Raw genomic sequence first — 18,704 nt, 5'->3', positions numbered from 1 at the left:
GTCTGATTGAGCTGTAATTGAACACACAGTTCCCCGGTTTACAGTCTAATACTCCAACCCTACCAGTGTCAGCCCAATTTGCTATCCTTGTTTCATTAGTTTCACTGGTGTTACTCTCCCTTGTCAATTTCTTTTATTGATTGAAGTATATATGTTCTACTTTAATTTAGGTCTCCATTTATTCACTTTTTCTTTACTAATCTTTTTTGCTTCAGCTTTTGAGAGAGATTTGTTCAGCGTCAGGTTTATTATTCCTCCTACCCAGTATTTGCTTTTCCCTTTCTCCCCACAAATCACGCACCTTTTGAAGAATAGCAGGACTGCTACATAACATCTCCCTGGCAGCACTTTCTGTGCTGTCAGTGATCGGGCTGAAAAAGTAGTTGTGTCAGAAAGCCCACTGGAAATGGACTCAGAGCAGATCTTCAGGGCTGCCCAAGTAACTAGAAACTTAGGTAATTCTGTGCGTCATTTTCCAAATTTTTTCCTTGCACCAGCCACAAAGTGCATGTGTTGGATGCAATGAGACATTTAACTTATTAATTGTTTGCAAATGAAAGAAAAGACAGCGTCAAGGAAGTCAAAGGGATGCACACAGTGTCTGTAATAACAGCTTACTAAGTGTTGAGGTCCATCAACCCAGACACTAGGCTTCCAAGACACTAGTTTAACATTTATGGATTCTTTGAAAAGGTTGGTGGAATGCATAGCATAGCTAGTGTTGCACCTCAATTTAGTAGTCACTACTTCTGATTTGAAGCAAACATTTCAGGTAGCTACATGCTTATAACTAATCTATAATAAGAAACAAATGATTAGATCAAGTGTTAAGGTGTTAAAAGTACAGGTCGAAGACTACGGTTGGTTAATTTGTCCCCTTGCATGAGTTTTATTATCATTTTGCATATGGTGTATATGTTCTACAACTGTTTGCCCTGTAGGCTTGAGGAACCACATGGCCTATTCCTGCTCTTATTCCTTATGTTTGACACCTCAAATTCATTTCAATCTAACTGGGCTAAGGCATTTTTTGAAACATGCTGTTTTTGTAGTAGTTACCTTGGTACTCGTCAGTTCTTGGGAGAGCTCTTGTAACCTCTCTTGCTGTTGTTCCAGAAGCTCCTGCACTGTGGTAAGATTTGTTTGTAGCTGTGTCACTGTGCAAGAAAAGAAATTAAATCATGTTTGATTCACAGTAATTATAGTTCTCTCACCAACCAACCTTTCACACCACCAAATGGAAATCTTCTTCATGCATCACCTACATTAATTGTTTAAAAGATACACCTTTTCTTCCTTCCACAAGTTTGGTATTAAGCTTTTCAAGCTTCGCTTATTTTCCTATATCTATTCAGGCGGATGGATTAAACATTGAAATGAGAATTCAGCAAATATTGCATTAGCTTCACAATGAACCACTAAAAACTAAATAAATATATATGGTGAAAGTGATATAGTTCATTCTGAAACTTGGGTCTTAGATCTGAACAAAGGAAAGAGATTCAGGATTGCATTAGATCAAAGAAAGTGGCTACTAAGACTGCCAAAAAAAATGGTAGAGCCAAGGATTGAGAACAATTCAGACAGCAAACAGAGTTGGAATAAACAGCTCATTCTCAGGATAGCAGGTTGTTACTAGGGGGGGGTACCGCGAGGATTGGTGCTGGGGCCACAGCTGGTCTCAATCTACATCAATGATTTAGATTTGGGGACCAAATGTAATATTTCCAAATTTGCTGATGACACCAAACTAGGTGGGAATGTAAGTTGTGAGGAGGTTTCAAGGGGATTTGTACAGGCTAAGTGAATTGGCAAAAAACATAGCAGATGGAATATAATGTGAATAAGTGTGAAGCTGTCCACTTTGGTACAGAAAAATAACAGGAAGACAGTATTTCTTAATTGGTGAGATCTTGGAAAGTGTTGATGTCCAAAGGGACCTGGGTGTCCTTGTTCATGAGTCTCTAAAAACTAGCACATACATACAGCAAGCAATTAGGGAGGCAGGTGGTATTTTGGCTTTCATCACAAAGGGGTTTGAGTGCAGGAGTAAAGATGCTTTGCCGCAATTATATACAGCCTTGGTGAGACAGAACCTCGATTATTGTGTACAGTTTTGGTCCCCTTATCTAAGGAAGGATATATTTGCCATAGAGGGAGTGCACTGGAGGTTTACCAGACTAATCCCTAGGATGGCAGGATTGCCTTATGAGGAGAGATTGAGGAAACTGGGTCTGTATTCTCTAGAGTTTTGAAGAATGAAAGGTGATCTCATTGAAACTTACAAAACTCTTACGGGGTGACAGGGTAGATGTCGATAGGATAAACATCCCCTGGCTGCTGAATCTAGAATCAGAGGGTGCAGTCTCAGAATAAGGAGCAGGCCGTTTAGGACTGAGGTGAGGAGGAATTTCTTCACTCAGTGGGTGGTGAATCTTTGGAATTCTCTACCCCAGATGGCTGCAGAAGCTCAATCACTGAGCAGTTCAAGACAGAAATCAATAGATTTCCTGATAATGACATCAAGGGGTGTGGGGACAGTGCAGGAAAATGGCACTGAGGTAGATGGTCAGCCATGATCTAATTTAATGGCGAAGCAGGCTCGATGGGCCAAATGGCCTACTCCTATGTTCCTCAGTGGAATTCTTGTGTATGTCCTTCTATGACAGAAACCAGTAAGTGAGCATGAAGTTCAGGAGCACAGTGAGGGCTGGTCTACTCTGTTGCCGGTCACTGATCCGACCAAGTAGTAATTAGTCAGCACCATTATAAAAACTAATTTGAAGACATTTTATTACTAACCAACAACAATATTCCCTCGCGTTCAAAAACATTAAGGAATGATTTATAAGATTAGACATTTTTCACATTATTTCACAATTACTGATATGTGCTAAAGTTTACGTGAAATGTATTTACTTTTTTTACATCAGGCATTACAGGAACAGGAACTGGGAATCCTTTTAAGCTAGAAATACGGTACTATCTGGTTAATAGGTGAATGTCCGTTTACCGAATCAGGCAGCAGAAGACGTTCTGTGAATCACAACTGTTTTACTGTTAATCTATAGTTCAGTGCAAATACCAGTTGCCACTCTTCTCTTCTGGATCCTTTTCCCTGTCCAGAAACAAAAAAACCCCTTACTGGGAAAAAACTAGCTCTGAAGTACAGGTTTCAATGAGCACCACCTGCTCTCAATTTACTCTGAAGCTTGTTCTGGTTTACTCTTAAAGGGACCTACATTTCTAACATTGTCACTATCATCACGATTTTTTAAAAAAATCGTTCATGGGATGTAGGCTTCGTTGGCTGGGCCAGCATTTATTGCCCATCCCTAGTTGCCCTTGAGAAGGTGGTGGTGAGCTGTCTTCTTAAACTGCTGCAGCCCATGTGGTTTAGATACACCCACGGCGCTGTTAGGAAGGGAGTGCCAGGATTTTGACCCAGCGACAGTGAAGGAACGGCGATATATTTTCAAGTCAGGATGGTGAGTGACTTGGAGGGGAACTTCCAGGTGGTGGTGTTCCCATGTATCTGCTGTCAATGTCCTTCTAGATGGTAGTGGTCATGGGTTTGGAAGGTGCTGTCTCAGGAGAGTTGGTGAATCCCTGCAGTGCATCTTGTAGATGGTACACACTGCTGCTACTGTGTGTTGGTGGTGGAGGGAGTGAATGTTTGTGGATGTGACGCCGTTCAAGCGGGCTGCTTTGTCCTGGATGGTGTCAAGCTTCTTGAGTGTTGTGGGAACTGCACTCATCCAGGCAAGTGGGGAGTATTCCATCACATTCCTGAATTGTGCCTTGTAGATGGTGGACAGGCTTAGATTCTGATAATTTTCTCATTTTAATTGATTAAAAATTGTTGACCGAAGCATCACAAGAACTGAGTGAGAAGTTAACATTGAATTTGGCAAAGTAAGGTGACAAAAGTATTATGCGGAAGTCGAAATGACTATGATGCAATCATAGATCAATGATAAATAAATAAAAATGGATTCGAATAATAACCCTTTTCCTTTTCTTCCCAAAAAGAGGAACATAACTATAACCCATTTTCAGGAATTCCCATATTTTGTCTTGATAACATTGGATGAAGTTTTCTACCTGTTTAACGCTTCTTTAAGGTAGCGCCACTAAGATGGTCACCAACAGACAAATTGGCTAATAGAAGAATTAAAAACGGCACTGATCTGACAACCTACACCCTCTAGCTGTACATTTATAGCCCAGGTTGGGGGTTTCATTTTGTACCTTGGGCTTTTCAAATAAATTGTATAACATAGGAGGTAAATTCTACCCAAGTTTTAGAAAACAATTGTCAAATACACCTTGGATTTGATCCTTGACTATTAAATTGTTACACCGCCTTATTCAAATAAAGACAGTGTCAGTCACACTTTTCAATTAATATTCTGCAAGACCCACTGGAGAAGAATATAGTACATAAGCTGTATAAAATGCGGAGTATTTTTAGAAGCTGATAAAACTGATTTTCTTTTATTGCCTTTAATTTTAGAAATGAATTAAATTCATGGAGGAACTGGATGCCACAGCACATTAAAATTTGTCCTTGTTTACAGGCCTGCTTTAAATCCAATACAGACAAATAGGATGCACATCTCTCCAACAGCTGCTAAGGGCCTTTGTGAAAGGAGCTTCTCAGGCAAGTTCCTAGTTGATAAGAGATCTTAACATGAGACCACACATTATTCGTCACTAACTGACACTAATTGGGCAATATCACTCAATGACCATTAAACGAGCATGAACAGAACCACGCTCGTTCAACTAAGTGGCAATTCTTCAAAAATGTTTTGCAATAAATTCAGTGTGTGCATAAACCCTATAAAATAAATAACAAGTGAATTATTTTAAGTCAGTTGTAGGATATTTAAACCAAACCGTGCCCTTGATTGTTTATTTACCTTGTAATTTATTTAGTCATGTTAATAAAGGTGTAATCTAGATTAATGCACACAATGCCTCCTGCAGTGAAAGGCCGTGGATTATCTAGATTAAGATATTGCACAGTGCTTCCTGTCAAGCTTTGTTCATAAAATGGGATTAATGAAATATGATGAATGTTGGGCGATTGTAAGATCTAGGGCTGCAAATACCCCCATTGGAGACTCTAGGGCAGTGAAATGACACAGTCTATGGAGCAGATGGTCGAAATCAGAATTATTTGTACAACACTTGCACTGATATAGTGCCTTTAATGTAGTAAACATCCCAAGGTGCTTCAGGGGGTTGGCACAGGCATGGTGGGCTGAGTGGTCTGCTTCTGTGGTTTATCATTCTATGATTCTTAAAAAAGTGAATTAAAACAAGAAGGGGAAGGAGAAGAGGACAGAACAACTCGAATTTTTATGGTACCCTATATTAGTAAAATATTCCTGGGTACACAGCAATAGAAGAGGAGTTTGTCTGGGGGATGGGGGTGAGGTGAGGTGGGGTGTGGGGGAGAGGTGAGTGTCCAAGAGATGGGTTTTGAGAAAGTTTTTGATGGGTAGGAGCATGAACTGAAGTGGAGGAGTTAGGGAGAGAATTCTAGAATGTGATTCCCTCAATACTAAATATAGTGAAGCAGATTTCTCCTGCGGACCAGAAAACAGTGCTTCAGCACATTTTCTATTCTTCCCAGAGTAATTATTTTACACATATTGGACAGAATCCCCTTTTGCATTTTACAAATTACTGATGCCAAGATATCACAGTCCACAAAGTACCACCAAAGTCACTGGTCGGCCCAGCTGATGGAAATACATCTTCATGCGAGTGTTTAAACTGGTACCTGACACACAAAATGGCCTTGATTCAGTGAAGAAAAACCTTAATAAATCTGCTAAGTGACTACACTAGAAGATCCCTTGACAATTGGGGTAGCAATGCCAGTGTGGCTAGCATCAACAGCATGAAAAAAGGAAGTACTTTGCGACAGTCTTCATGGTGGAAGACACAAGTAACATCCCCAAAGTTCAAGAGAGTTGGGGGGCAGAGGTGAGTATGGTGGCCATTACTGAGGAGAAGGTGCTAGGAAAACTGAAAGGTCTGAAGGTGGAAAAATCACCTGGGCCAGATAGATTACACCCCAGAGTTCTGAAGGAGATAGCTGAAGAGATAGTGGAGGCGTTAGTGGTGATCTTTCAGGAATCACTGGAGTCAGGGAGGGTCCCAGAGGACTGGAAAATCGCTAATATAAACCCCCTGTTTAAGAAGGGAGTGAGGCAAAAGATGGGAAATTACAGGCCGATTAGCCTGATCTCGGTCGTTGGTAAGATTTTAGAGTCCATTATTAAGGATGAGATTTCGGAATACTTGGAAGTGCATGATAAAATAGGGCAAAGTCAGCATGGTTTCATCAAGGGGATGTCATGCCTGACAAATCTGTTAGATTCTTTGAGGAGAAAACGAGCAGGTTAGACAAAGGAGAGCCAATGGATGTTATCTACTTGGACTTCCAGAAGGCCTTTGACAAGTTGCCGCACAGGAGGCTGCTCAGTAAGATAAGAGCCCATGGTGTTAGAGGCAAGGTACTAGCGTGGATAGAAGATTGGCTGTCTGGCAGGAGGCAGAGAGTGGGGATAAGTGGGGGTCCTTCTCAGGATGGCGGCTGGTGACTAGTGGAGTTCCGCAGGGGTCAGTGTTGGGACCACAACTTTTCACTTTATACATTAATGATCTAGATAAAGGAACTGAGGGCAGCCTGGCTAAGTTTGCAGATGATACAAAGATAGGTGGAGGAAGTGAAGCAATCATAATAGGATGTTATTATGGGAGTCTAAAGGAGTAATATCACGCACTGGAGTTCATCAACTACACAAAGTCCTCAAAAGTACACAGTGGGAGTTGTTGGTGCTGGTTCCTTCTGGAGTGTGTGAAGGGCATTGAATGAATATGCAATTTTCCCTTTCTCACCTGAATCACAACTTGATGTGCCACATGGCATGAACAAGATAACCAACTTTGTGGGAATGAGATACATAACGATTAGAAAAACAAAATCAGTCGTCGACTACAAAGCAAATAAACCTGAATGCAACTTGGCAAAGCTGAGTATTATTTCTGTGTTCTACATAATCCCCAAGTTATTCTATTGTTTGGCACATTAAATAAAAATCCTACACCAACATTGAAAAATTAACCTGCCCCAGTTAGATACTGAAAACAAATACAACGAAGATAAACTTCATTTGGCACCAAACACAAACACAGGCACACTAAGTGGCTCTCCAGGCAATGGATAAACAGGATTACATATAGCACTGGGGGTAATAAATGAAGAATGCATCTGTACAAGCAGACACACAAAAATGAAATGCAGAATTCTGAAAACAAAAGCATCACAAATACAAAACTAAACTACACATGAAGTGAAATGAATTACATAATGAAGTGGCGGACTGAGCGAACGATGGTCAAAGATATGATGTTTTCATTTCACTTTAAAAGCAACTACTGTCAAAGTGAAGCAGCAACCCTAGAGCTCATTTAACTAGGAGAGATTTTCACTGCCAGTAAAATCACATCATTACTCAGATTCTTAAGGGGCATTGACAAATGAGCAAAATAAATCACTTAAATAATTAAGTACTAGCTCAGTTTTGATTGCATGTTAAACTGGACACTGCTGGAGCCTACATCTCATTTTCATTCTATGCCTTCCTTCAGGTTCATGAAGTTTAAAATGAACTAATCAGATGATCATATGTCAGCGGAAACTTTTTACTTTCACTATATTGCCGCAAACTTTCAGATAATGTCCAGCAATAAATGGCATGTTTGAACTTTAAAGTTTACTTTTGAACAAAGCACTTAGTTTCGATGTGGCAAATATTCACTCCAAATCTAAACAAAATATCCAAACACAGTATTCTGGCCCTGCATTAAATGTTAACCAATTATCCACTTTATATGATATATACGATATAAAATAAAAACAGAAAATGCTGGAAAAGCTCAGCAGGTCTGACAGCATCTGTGGAGAGAGAAACAGAGTTAACACTTCGAATCCGTATGGCACTTCTTCAGCAGTCCCTTGTACTTCCTGTAACCTCTCCCATGACGCCCCACTCTCCCCTCCTTTTTTTCTCTTCTTTTATCTACTTTATATGTTCAGCGTTCTAAACGTATGCATTTCTCAGTCATGTACATTTACGTGGATCAGCCCGAAACTTAATGTGACACTCCAATTTGAAGCAGCGTTGCTAGGCAGCTTTCCAAATGGAATTTCTTCTTCAGTAATGTGACAGATTTCTCCAGACAGCATTGGCAACTAATATTTCTGATATGTGTTGATAATATTTTGCTTCTCCCTCAACCTTACATCCTCCTTTACAGAATCAACATGCTCTATGTGCCAACAGAAATTTCCACCATCATTACTGCCCTAAGTAAACCCTTTAATTGGCATCAATTTTGCATTCTATGAAATGCAAACCCGAAATACATTTGGGGAAATGTGGCTGAGATGCATATTCCATCCATATTTCCAGGGATTAAAGGTTCAAGTATAAATCCAGTCAATCAACTAACAGATTTCACTTGGATAGTTTAGAGGAAATCACTTGCATTTTAAAACGGCCTGATTGTCAATTTTCCCTCCTTACCTGACCCCCTCCCTCTCTCAGACAGCAACATGCTGGCGTGTAGTTTTCTACTATCTGAGAGAGCTTAAATAAATACATGTTGGCAGTATATTCAATTGTGCATGCCAAAATGCACCTACTAGTAATGGAAGTCATTAGGCTCGGGAATAAACCCTTCCCCAAATTTTTGGTCCTTGCCAGCAATGTATAACAAGGCAAGCAATACAATCCAAAATCCTATTATCAGCTATCCTAACAGCACTATGGGTGTACCTACAACACGTGGACTGCAGCAATTCAAGAAGGCCATTCACCACCACCTTCTCAAGGGCAAGTAGGGATGGGCAATAAATGCAGGCCCAGCCAGTGAATGAATGAATTAAAAATAACCATGGAAGTTGAGGCAGGTTAACACAGGTTTTTCTTATGATTAAATCAGTAAGCAATTAAATTGAATGCAGTGCAGTATTTATCAATTAGATTCTCGTTTCCCTGGTTCAGAGAAATCCTACTTTACACGAGGTTCCCATACTACCCTGCTGCACAATGACACAGTTGGACATGCTATTGTGAAAGTTCCTCGCACAGCAAATTCACATCCGTCAAGTCTCCTAAAGGAAGGCAGCAAGAGGAAGAGAGATCATTTCTCAAAGGGAGGCAAAAACACATGACATGTCTAAAGGAGTTGCTCCCAAACATCTGTTTATTAAACAACTCTGGTAAAAATAAGAGAATAACTTACTAGCCCAATCTCACAGTCAGGGACAGGAGATGTAAAGGAAAAGGAGAAATTAAATTGAGGGTGGATAGAAAAGGACGGGAAAGTGGGCGTCATGGGAGAAGTTATAGGAAGTACAAGAAACTGCTAACAAATATATTAAATGGAAGCTAAATATTTCTTGGTAAATTAGTTGACAGTTTATCAGTAACTAAAGCTCCAATGCAATCGCTCAATAAATCCTCTTAATAAAGACATATGTTAAGAGTTTATTTTGTGGTCTACATCATTAAAATGTATTTGAATCCTGTATTCATCTTGCTGTGGTAATTAAGTCATTAATCACAAATACATGAAGAGAGTGCTGCCACGATTTTTGTTTTCAAGAGGAATCCACTGATTTGAAATGACAGGAGGTCACTTATGAAGCTTGGTCCGGATTTAACAAACTGTTTTGAAGTTCGAGAGGCTACATCTGTGTTTAAAGACACAGATACACATGAAAGTACAGTTCCCAGCATGTGACAATTTGATGACAATTACCAATTTGCCCACAGCTTGCTAAACTCCATATGGTTAGCAAAACAAACAGCCTAGCACTTCATAGATTAAAAAAAAACAAATACTAATATGGCCTGTCTCATTCTTTGAACATAATTCAAAACCCATTATTGCATGGCTGTATTCAGCCACCTAGGCTCAAAGCTCTCGAGTTCCTGTCAACCTCATTCTCCCTCCATCCCTCTCTCCGTTCTACCCTGTTTCCTCTCTTAAGGCCCTCTTTAAAACCTCCTTCTGACTGAGCTCTTTGCTGCCCCTTCTAACGTCTCCTTCATTGATTTGGTGTCAATTTTTGTCCAATATGCTGCTGTAAGGTACCAGGGCATTTTTTCCCTTCATTAAGGGCGCTAGATAAATGCAAGTTGTTGCTGCAAAGAGCGTGCATTCAACAAAAAAAAACACACTGGAACACCTTAGGGGAGAAGCCATTCTGCCAATGTAACAATCTCAAATATATTCATAAAGAAAGACATCTACCATATTACTGTACATCACGCAGGGCAATTCTTTCCCCTATTTGTAGCCACACAGCAGTTATGTAAACATATCGTTCTTCACTAGCCCGCTTGTTCACAAAAGCAGGGAAGAAAGTTCCTGCCCCTCTAAGGTAAAGTTTTGGAGGTGTTCCTCTGTGCTGGCAACAATTATGATGACCTGTGCTTAGTCTGTCTCTTGCTTTTTTCAATCCTCTTCCTCTCTATCCTTAAAGGTGCTAAATTCAAGATCAACTTGAATACTAAATGAGCACACCACAACTTTCACCATTGTCCAGAACAAGCTGTCGATCTCTGCAAAACATGCAATGTCCGGTGACAATCAAAACTGTTCATGGGTATTTTAAAATGAAAGCCATATGTTACCGGAAAGTTTAACTTTCTTTAAATGTTAATTGTAAACTGATCATTTACATTATACATTCAACTGGGTCAGAAAGCAAACTGACAGCTGGAAAAAAATTAAATTGAACACTTGGCTGGTAACCATTACCAAATTGGTACAGTTAGAAAAAGTTAAATATTACACTAAATACATTGGTTTTATGTGGGATTCTCATACCTGAATGCTTTCCTGATCTGTATTTAACCAAATCAATATGGTTATTTTAATGATTACGTTAACCCATCAGAAAACTATAACACTTGATTTGTTTGGGCTGCAAATATATTTGTGTGAACCTTAATGTTTAATGTAGGTCACGTACATTTGAGCTGCAACAAGCTAAAACCAAGACTTTCAGTGATATAGATGTATAGGTGACTAAACTATACAGGGACGAAATAGTAGTAATAACTTTTGTCTCCTTGATTTCCATCAAACACAAGAAGGAATTGTGCTTAATACTAGAATGAGGTCTTATATGCAGCATGGGCTGGTAAATAGACCATGGTTGACTCTTAACTGTCCTCTGAAATGGCAACGTTGGCTATTTAGCTCAAGGGTAATTAGGGATGGGCAACAAATGCTGGCCTTGCCAGCGATGCCTACATCTCATGAAAGAATTAAAAAAAAAGACCATGTACTTGCTTAGCTCCTAAGTGATGCCCAAGACTCTAAAGGGACGAAGTCCCAATGCAATTTTTCCATTTAAAATCTGACCCATGCATTTGCATCTGGAGGTTGAAACAAAGATAAAGGATTGTTAAAATAAGAACCATTCATGTCTTCATGCACATCCATGTGCAAAACCTCTTTCTCCTCCCTCTCCATCCATTCAAGCATATGAGTAAGAACAATACAAAATAAAGTTGATTGGTAGTACAGAACTTGAACATTGCTGAAGAAAGAGACATGCTGTCAAAGCTTTTCATCTTGCACTCATCAGGAAGGATACACAAGAATACTGATAGTAAATAGAACAACAATTTATACTGCATGAAAGGAGAGTGCTGATTGGTTGGCAAGTGGACTCAGATTGGTAGAGGTGTTACCATGGAGAATGCAGCAGGAAACATTTAACTGCCAAGCTTTTGTTTAAATTCAAACCAGGCAAGTTGGCTCGGATTGGTCAAGGTATTGCCAAGGGGAGTGAACCAGGGAATGGCTGTCCCCCGAGCTTTTGTTTAGTTGAAAAAGGCAAAATTCACGTACATGCTCCTTCTGTCTGCAAAGAATAAGGCCCCATTTGTGAATAAAAATCACTTCTAGAACAGATAAGTGAGCCACATTGCGAGCCCAACTGATAATCTTAAAATTGGTTGTCAGTGTAATTCTTAGCATAATCAGGGTTGTTAAGCAAATGCCGTCCAATCGCAGAATCATGTCTAATGTTGGACATTACGTTTTGCGTTTTGCAAGCATGGAGTGGTTGATCACGATCAGCACTTTGCCTGTTGCAAACAGCCAAAGAGACATGCTGTTTGATACGTTCCCCCAGTCGTTGGCACATACGGCCTACAAACCTGGCATTACACCGGCATCAAAATTCATATACCACATTACTCGTGTGGTACGCAGAACATCTTTTTGGCTTGATCGCAGCTTCCTGTTAGTGGAGAATACCAATCATGTTGCTACTGCACAATAACAGCATGAAATGACTAGCTTCACGAGTTGCGTAAATTTTGAGACACCTTACTCTTTCCAGGGTAATCTGAGATAGACTGGGCACTCTTCAGGACTGAAAGTGGCAGCCTTATGCCCATTCATGAGTTTGTGCAACATACAGTGGGAAAAGATCTGAACACCATAGCCATTATCTCGCAGGATGGCTTTGATGCGCCTTATTTCAGCACCAAGTGGCTCAGGCCCTATTTACAAGGTCAACGATAAGGTCAACCTTATAGCCTTATTAAGGTTGCCGATAAGGCAGATCATATACTCACTAATAACCTGCTCACATAGCTCAGTTTGGGTTCTGCCAGGGCCACTCAGCTTCTGACCTCATTACAGCCTTGGTCCAAACATGGTCAAAAGAGCTGAACACCCGAGGTGAGAGTGACTGCCCTTGACATCAAGGTAGCATTTGATCAAATGTCGCATCAGGGAGCCCTAGAAAAATTGCAGTCAATGGGAATCATGGGAAAACTCTCTGGCTGGAGCCATACCTAGCACAAAGGAAGATGGTTGTGGTTGTTGGAGGTCAATTATCTCAGTTCCAGGCCATCACTGCAGGAGTTCCTCAGGGATTACCCTTGGCCCAGCCATCTTCAGCTGCTTCATCAATGACCTTCCTTCCATCATAAGGTCAGAAGTGGGGATGTTCACTGAGGATTGCACAATGTTCAGGAGCATTCGTAACTCCTCAGACACTGAAGCAGTCCAGGTCCAAATGCAGCAAGACCTGCACAACATTCAGGCTTGGGCTGATAAGTAGCAAGTAACATTCACGCCACACAAACACCAGACTATGCCCATCTCCAGCAAGAGAGAATCTAACCTTCGCCCCTTGACATTCAATGGCATTACCATTGTTGAATCCTCGACTATCAACATCCTGAGGGGGGTTACCATTGACCATAAACTGAACTCGGCCAGCCACAGAAAAACTGTGGCTCCAAGAGCAGGTCAGAGACTGGGAATTCTGCAGTGAGTAACTCACCTTCTGACTCCCCAAAGCCTGTCCATCATCCGCAAGACACAGGTCAGGAGTGTGATGGAATACTCTCCACTTGTCTAGATGAATGCAGCTCCAACAACACTCAAGGCGCTTGATACTATTCAGGACAAAGCTGCTCACTTGATTGGTACCCCATCTACCACCTTAAATGTACACTCTCTCCATCAACGATGCACAGTGGCAACAGTGTGTACCATCTATAAGATACACTGCAGCAACTCACCAAGGCTCCTTCGACTGCATCTTCCAAACCTGCGACCTCTACTACCCTGAAGGACAAGGGCAGCAGATGCATGGGAGCACCAGAAGCTGCAAGTTCCTCTCCAAGCCACATACCATCCACTGTCCCTTCACTGTCGTTGGGTCAAAATCCTGGAACTCCCTCCCTAACAGCACTGTGGGTGTACCTACACCACATGGACTGCAGCGGTTCAAGAAGGTGCTCACCACCACCTTCTCAAGGGCAATTAGGGATGGGCAACAATTGCTGGCCTAGCTAGCGAAGCCCATACCCTGTGAAGGAATACATTTTTTAAAAATGTTGTACAAGGTACTCTTCAGGAACATAATTTACTTTCCAGGTTTTCCGCCAATGGCAGAGTGCAGAAGGCAACCTTGTTAAAAAAAATAGAATGGTGGCAAGGCTACAGAAAGTACCAACCTGAAGGGGAACTTAACCTTCACTAAGTTTGGACCCACCGTTTAGGGCCCAGCTGTTGAAAGGCTGAGGCTGACTGTATTTGAATATGATGTTAAGCAAATATTTAGTTGGAGGGAATTTCTGCTCATTCAGGACTGGATGTCAGAAAAGCAGCCTGACACAGAGGGAGTGAAGGGGTTGATTGAGGAAGAGCTGGATTTCACCAACAGACATGTGGAACCTGAAATAGATGTTGCTATGGGGCAGCATGTAGATGAAAAATAGGACAGTCCTACAGAGTTAGGTCTCTGTAGGAATGGGAAGAGAAGCCATTGCAGGTGATTTCCTAGCTACTGGATAGAGAAACTAGGCAAGGGCAATCCCACTCAGTTGGACAACAGAGGAGAGATGTTGGAGGAGGATGATGTGGTCAACCAAGTCAAAGACTGCAGGGAGGTCAAGAAGGATAAGGTGGGATAGATTACCATGGTCACTGTCACATAGCAAGTCCATTTGTGACTTTGCTAAGTGCTGTTTCAGGGCTGTGGCAGGGCTGGAAGGAATCAACCCTGGAATTGTTGGAAAGATGGGTATAGATTGGGGAGGTGACAATACATTCAAGAAATTTGGAGGGGAAAGGGAGGTTGTAGGTAAGACAGTAATTTGGAAGGGTGGAGTGGTCAAGGGTTATTTTTTGAGGAGGGGGTGATGACAGAAGATTTGATGGCTAGCGGAGGGAGTGGTATTTTAGGAGTGGGAACCATTAACAATACCAGCTAACATGAGAACCAGGAAGGAAATTGGATGGGAGTGGGAATAGGGTTGAGGGAGTAGGACATGGGTCTCAAGAGAAAGGTGAGCTTGGTGAGGCCATAGAATCAAAGAATTATTACAGCACAGAGGGAGGTCATGAGGGAAGATAGGAGAGAAATAAGGGAGTTCTAGGCCTGGGCAAATGGGGTGGGGTGGGGGTGACGGAAAGCTTTAGAGGAAAATTGGTTGGTGGGCTAGGAAAAGTTCATAAGTTCCTCGCACTTGTTGGGGATCAGGGTGGAGAAGGTGGGGGAAGGGGTTCAGAAGATGGTTTGTAGCAGTGAAGAGAAGCCGGGGTTATCTTTGCTTTCCAGGATGATCCTGGAATGATGAGGTGTTTTGGCCGAGGACAGCAGGACTCAATAGTGCTTAGAAGTCTTGAAGAATAATTTTGTATTTTATTTCATTTATTTCATCATATTCAGGGTTATGAATAGTATTTTTCATATTCTAAAATGTGAACACAATTCGGGAATAAAAGGAACTGGTGTACAGAAATCTAAAACAAAACTTAAAAACTAAAATGAAAAGGTTGTCTCAATCAGCAACCTTAATTTTAAAACATTCATTTAAAACTCACAGAAGTCACATGCTCTAATTATAATGCTGCAGTTGTACAATTGACTTTTAAAAAATATTCAATTACCTGTCAAGGGTTTGACACCTATCACACGATTAGGCCATACCCATCCGACCCTGCTTTATAGTGAAAGAGAATGCAATGGGCAATTAAGTCATTCCCCTTCAGCACCAACCTTCACCATATAAACGTCTAAAAAATCCCCGAGTTCTGTCGTCCTTCAAAATATGGCCATGTATGCCATGGTGGAACCATAGATAGAGAGTTGAAAAACACACATTTATTAATTTCGAAACCTCAGTCAAGGTTTGTCCTACGAGAGAGGAGTGTGTGGTGGGTAGAGACAGGGAATTTACAAGGCCCAGTCCTGGCAGTTCATTATAGGTGCCACCCCACTGCTGTACTTCTATTGAGCCTTCTTACACATTAGTCCTATTGTCTTTTACTTATCATAGTACACAAAATTACTATATTTGTCTGAATGAAAATAACTGTTCCTGTAAAGGATAATATCCTACTCAATAGCCCCACAAAAGAAAACACTGACATATGAACAAAATACAGTAGACTATCGCAGCTGAAATGTGCATCAGATCTAAACACGTGAACCCCCTGATAACGAATACTAATGGAATCTATTTTGATGTTCACGGAACATTCCAGTTTTGTAGTCTAATTGAAGGAGAGTTTTGAAATTGATTCATAGTCAGCAATTGGATGTTTATGAATAAAAAAAAAAGAAAACAATTATGATTTTTCATATAAAACTGCTGCATTGAAGCAAATAAGCAGCACATTCCTTATGTTACAGATATGAAGTTTGTAAGATTATGTTTTGGGGGCTGTCTCTTTAATTTAGAGTAAATGAAGGAATGAGGGCAAGCCACAGGACCTGTCCTGAATTCTGCTGGGCAAGAAGCCTGGCTGGCTCGATTGGCAAAGGTTAAAGGGGGGCCCAGGTTGTCTTACTGGGAAGAAGGTGCGAGATATTCACACCTGTAAACAAAGACCAGAACAGTTGTGTTGACGGTGAAAAGACTGTTTTCTCCATGTCTCACAATCTAGAATGCAGTTGGAGCTTTGAAGGATAGCTAATTAGCGTTTCTACTTGATGCAAGGCCCATGTGATTCATGTTGCCATGGAGATGGGCTTTGAGGGGGGAAGAGTCCATAGGAAGCCATTGTAGGACAAAAATAAAAATATCTGGAAAAACTCAGCAGGTCTGACAGCATCTGCGGAGAGGAACACAGTTAGCGTTTCAAGTCCGTTTGACGGTGCAACAGAAGTCGTTGTAGGGTTGGCTGCCTGACAGACAGGTCAGAATGAGCGAGAACGGGAGGGCGCGAGAAAGGGAGGGCCAATGAGAGAGGGAGAGGGCGAGAAAGGTAGAGAGGAGAAAGCGAGAGAAAGAGAGAGAGAGAGAGAGAGAGAGAGAGAGTGAGCAAGTGTGAGTGTGCTTGTGAGTGAAAGAGATCGGAGAGAGAGAGAAACTAGAGGAAGGGACCTCCAGGGGAAACATTACCATGAAAGTCACTTTGGGGATTAGCAGTTATCTGGCTGGAAAAGGAATAAGAAAGCAAGCCAATGGGAGCTGAGGATAGCTTTGGACTCGTTCCTGGCAAATGAGGTGTCCACCTTAGGGGCAGAGTAAAGTATAACCATGGAGGAGGATATTCAGTCGCTTTAAAAGTTAAATGGGGAATTACTCTTTAGTTTAGATTATAAGTTGCCTACTGAATAGCATTTAGGCAAACTTGCTTTTAGCTTGTTTAATGCAGTAAAAGTCTTAAAAAAGAAAATCTTGTTGTGTGATCCTTCCAGTCAGTCGCTGGGAATTTAAGCATCTTTTTAAAAGTTATCGGTCTCTACGGGGATCGTAACACTCACCAAAGCTCAACTCTCCCATTCACTCGTGACTTGAAGCTACATCAGTGTTCTTCATATTGAAGTAACAGTGTAGGTAATATCAATTAATAATCTGTACTAACTCAGACAAGTCTTCAGATGTTTCTTTAGAAAGCTGTCACAATAACCCTAGAACAAACTATTTCTCTCGGCAATTTTAGTTTGCCTGGCAGAGTGAGACTGAAGTGGCAGAAGTAACAATAATTATGTTTCACTTCAAGCAGCATGCTGTCTTGCTAAGGAAAACTTTCAAGATGAATCAGTTTCAGCAGGTAGACTGTTGCTTTTCCTACTGAAAGCTTTGCAAAGATTTTGACTGCAGTGCCTTTTTAACGGGAACTGAACGTACTTGCATTTATTATATGAGAATATGATCATAAGTGTATACATAAGTGAAAATGATATATAAAAATGTACAAAAGGTAGAATAGTATGGAGTATGCTGCACTGGGGATTGTTCTCATATTTTTCGTCTCAAGTGCAAGGCTTCGCTATCCTGAACAGTACAGCAGATCATTTCTAAAATAACTAGATTGCTATAACAAGGCCCAGAATGTACCAGAAATGTTGGGGAACACAGGGTTTACTGAGAGGGAGAAACTAAAAGAAATCAGTATTAGTAGGGAAATGGCGTTGGAGAAATTGATGGGTTTGAAGGCCGATAAATCCCCAGGGCCTGATCATCTACATCCCAGAGTACTTAAGGAAATGGCCCTAGAAATAGTGGATGCATTGGTGGTCATCTTCTGAGATTCTATAGACTCTGGAATAGTTCCTACAGATTGGAGGGTAGCTAATGTAACCCCATTATTTAAAAAGGGAGGGAGAGAGAAAACAGGGAATTATAGACCAGTCAGCTTGACGTCAGTAGTGAGGAAAATTCTAGAGTCCATTATAAAAGATTTAATAGCTGAGCACTTGGAAAACAGTGGCAGAATCGGACAGAGTCAGCATGGGTTTATGAAAGGGAAATCATGCTTGACAAATCTACTGGGATTTTTCGAGGATGTAACTAGTAGAGTTGATGAGGGGGAGCCAGTGGATGTGGTTTATTTGGACTTTCAGAAGGCTTTTGACAAAGTCCCACATAGAGATTGGCGTGTAAAATTAAAGTGCATGGAATTGGGGGTAGAGTATTGAGATGGATAGAAAACTAGTTGGCAAACAGGAAACAAAGAGAAGGAATAAACGGGTCTTTTTCTGAATGGCAGGCAATGACTAGTGGGGTACCACAGGGATCGGTGCTGGTACCACAGGGATCGGTGCTGGGACCCCAGCTATTCACACTATATATTAATGATTTAGATGAGGGAACTAAATGTAATATCTCCAAATTTGCAGA

The 18,704-nt window shown here is 41.1% G+C and overlaps 1 protein-coding gene across 2 annotated transcripts in view; it reads right to left on the bottom strand.

The window, feature by feature from the left end:
• The window catches only part of pex14 (peroxisomal biogenesis factor 14), a 195,791-nt gene that overhangs the window by 21,378 nt on the left and 155,709 nt on the right, over window positions 1–18,704 (bottom strand). For both annotated transcript variants that reach the window (XM_041206601.1, XM_041206602.1), the window contains one exon: window positions 1,060–1,157. In XM_041206601.1, the coding sequence (XP_041062535.1) occupies window positions 1,060–1,157 (98 nt within the window). The remainder of the gene's footprint in view (window positions 1–1,059; window positions 1,158–18,704) is intronic.

This window comes from Carcharodon carcharias, chromosome 15, assembly GCF_017639515.1.
Source record: "Carcharodon carcharias isolate sCarCar2 chromosome 15, sCarCar2.pri, whole genome shotgun sequence".
Lineage (NCBI taxonomy): Eukaryota > Metazoa > Chordata > Chondrichthyes > Lamniformes > Lamnidae > Carcharodon > Carcharodon carcharias.
This window is presented reverse-complemented; position numbering and strand designations above follow the sequence as displayed.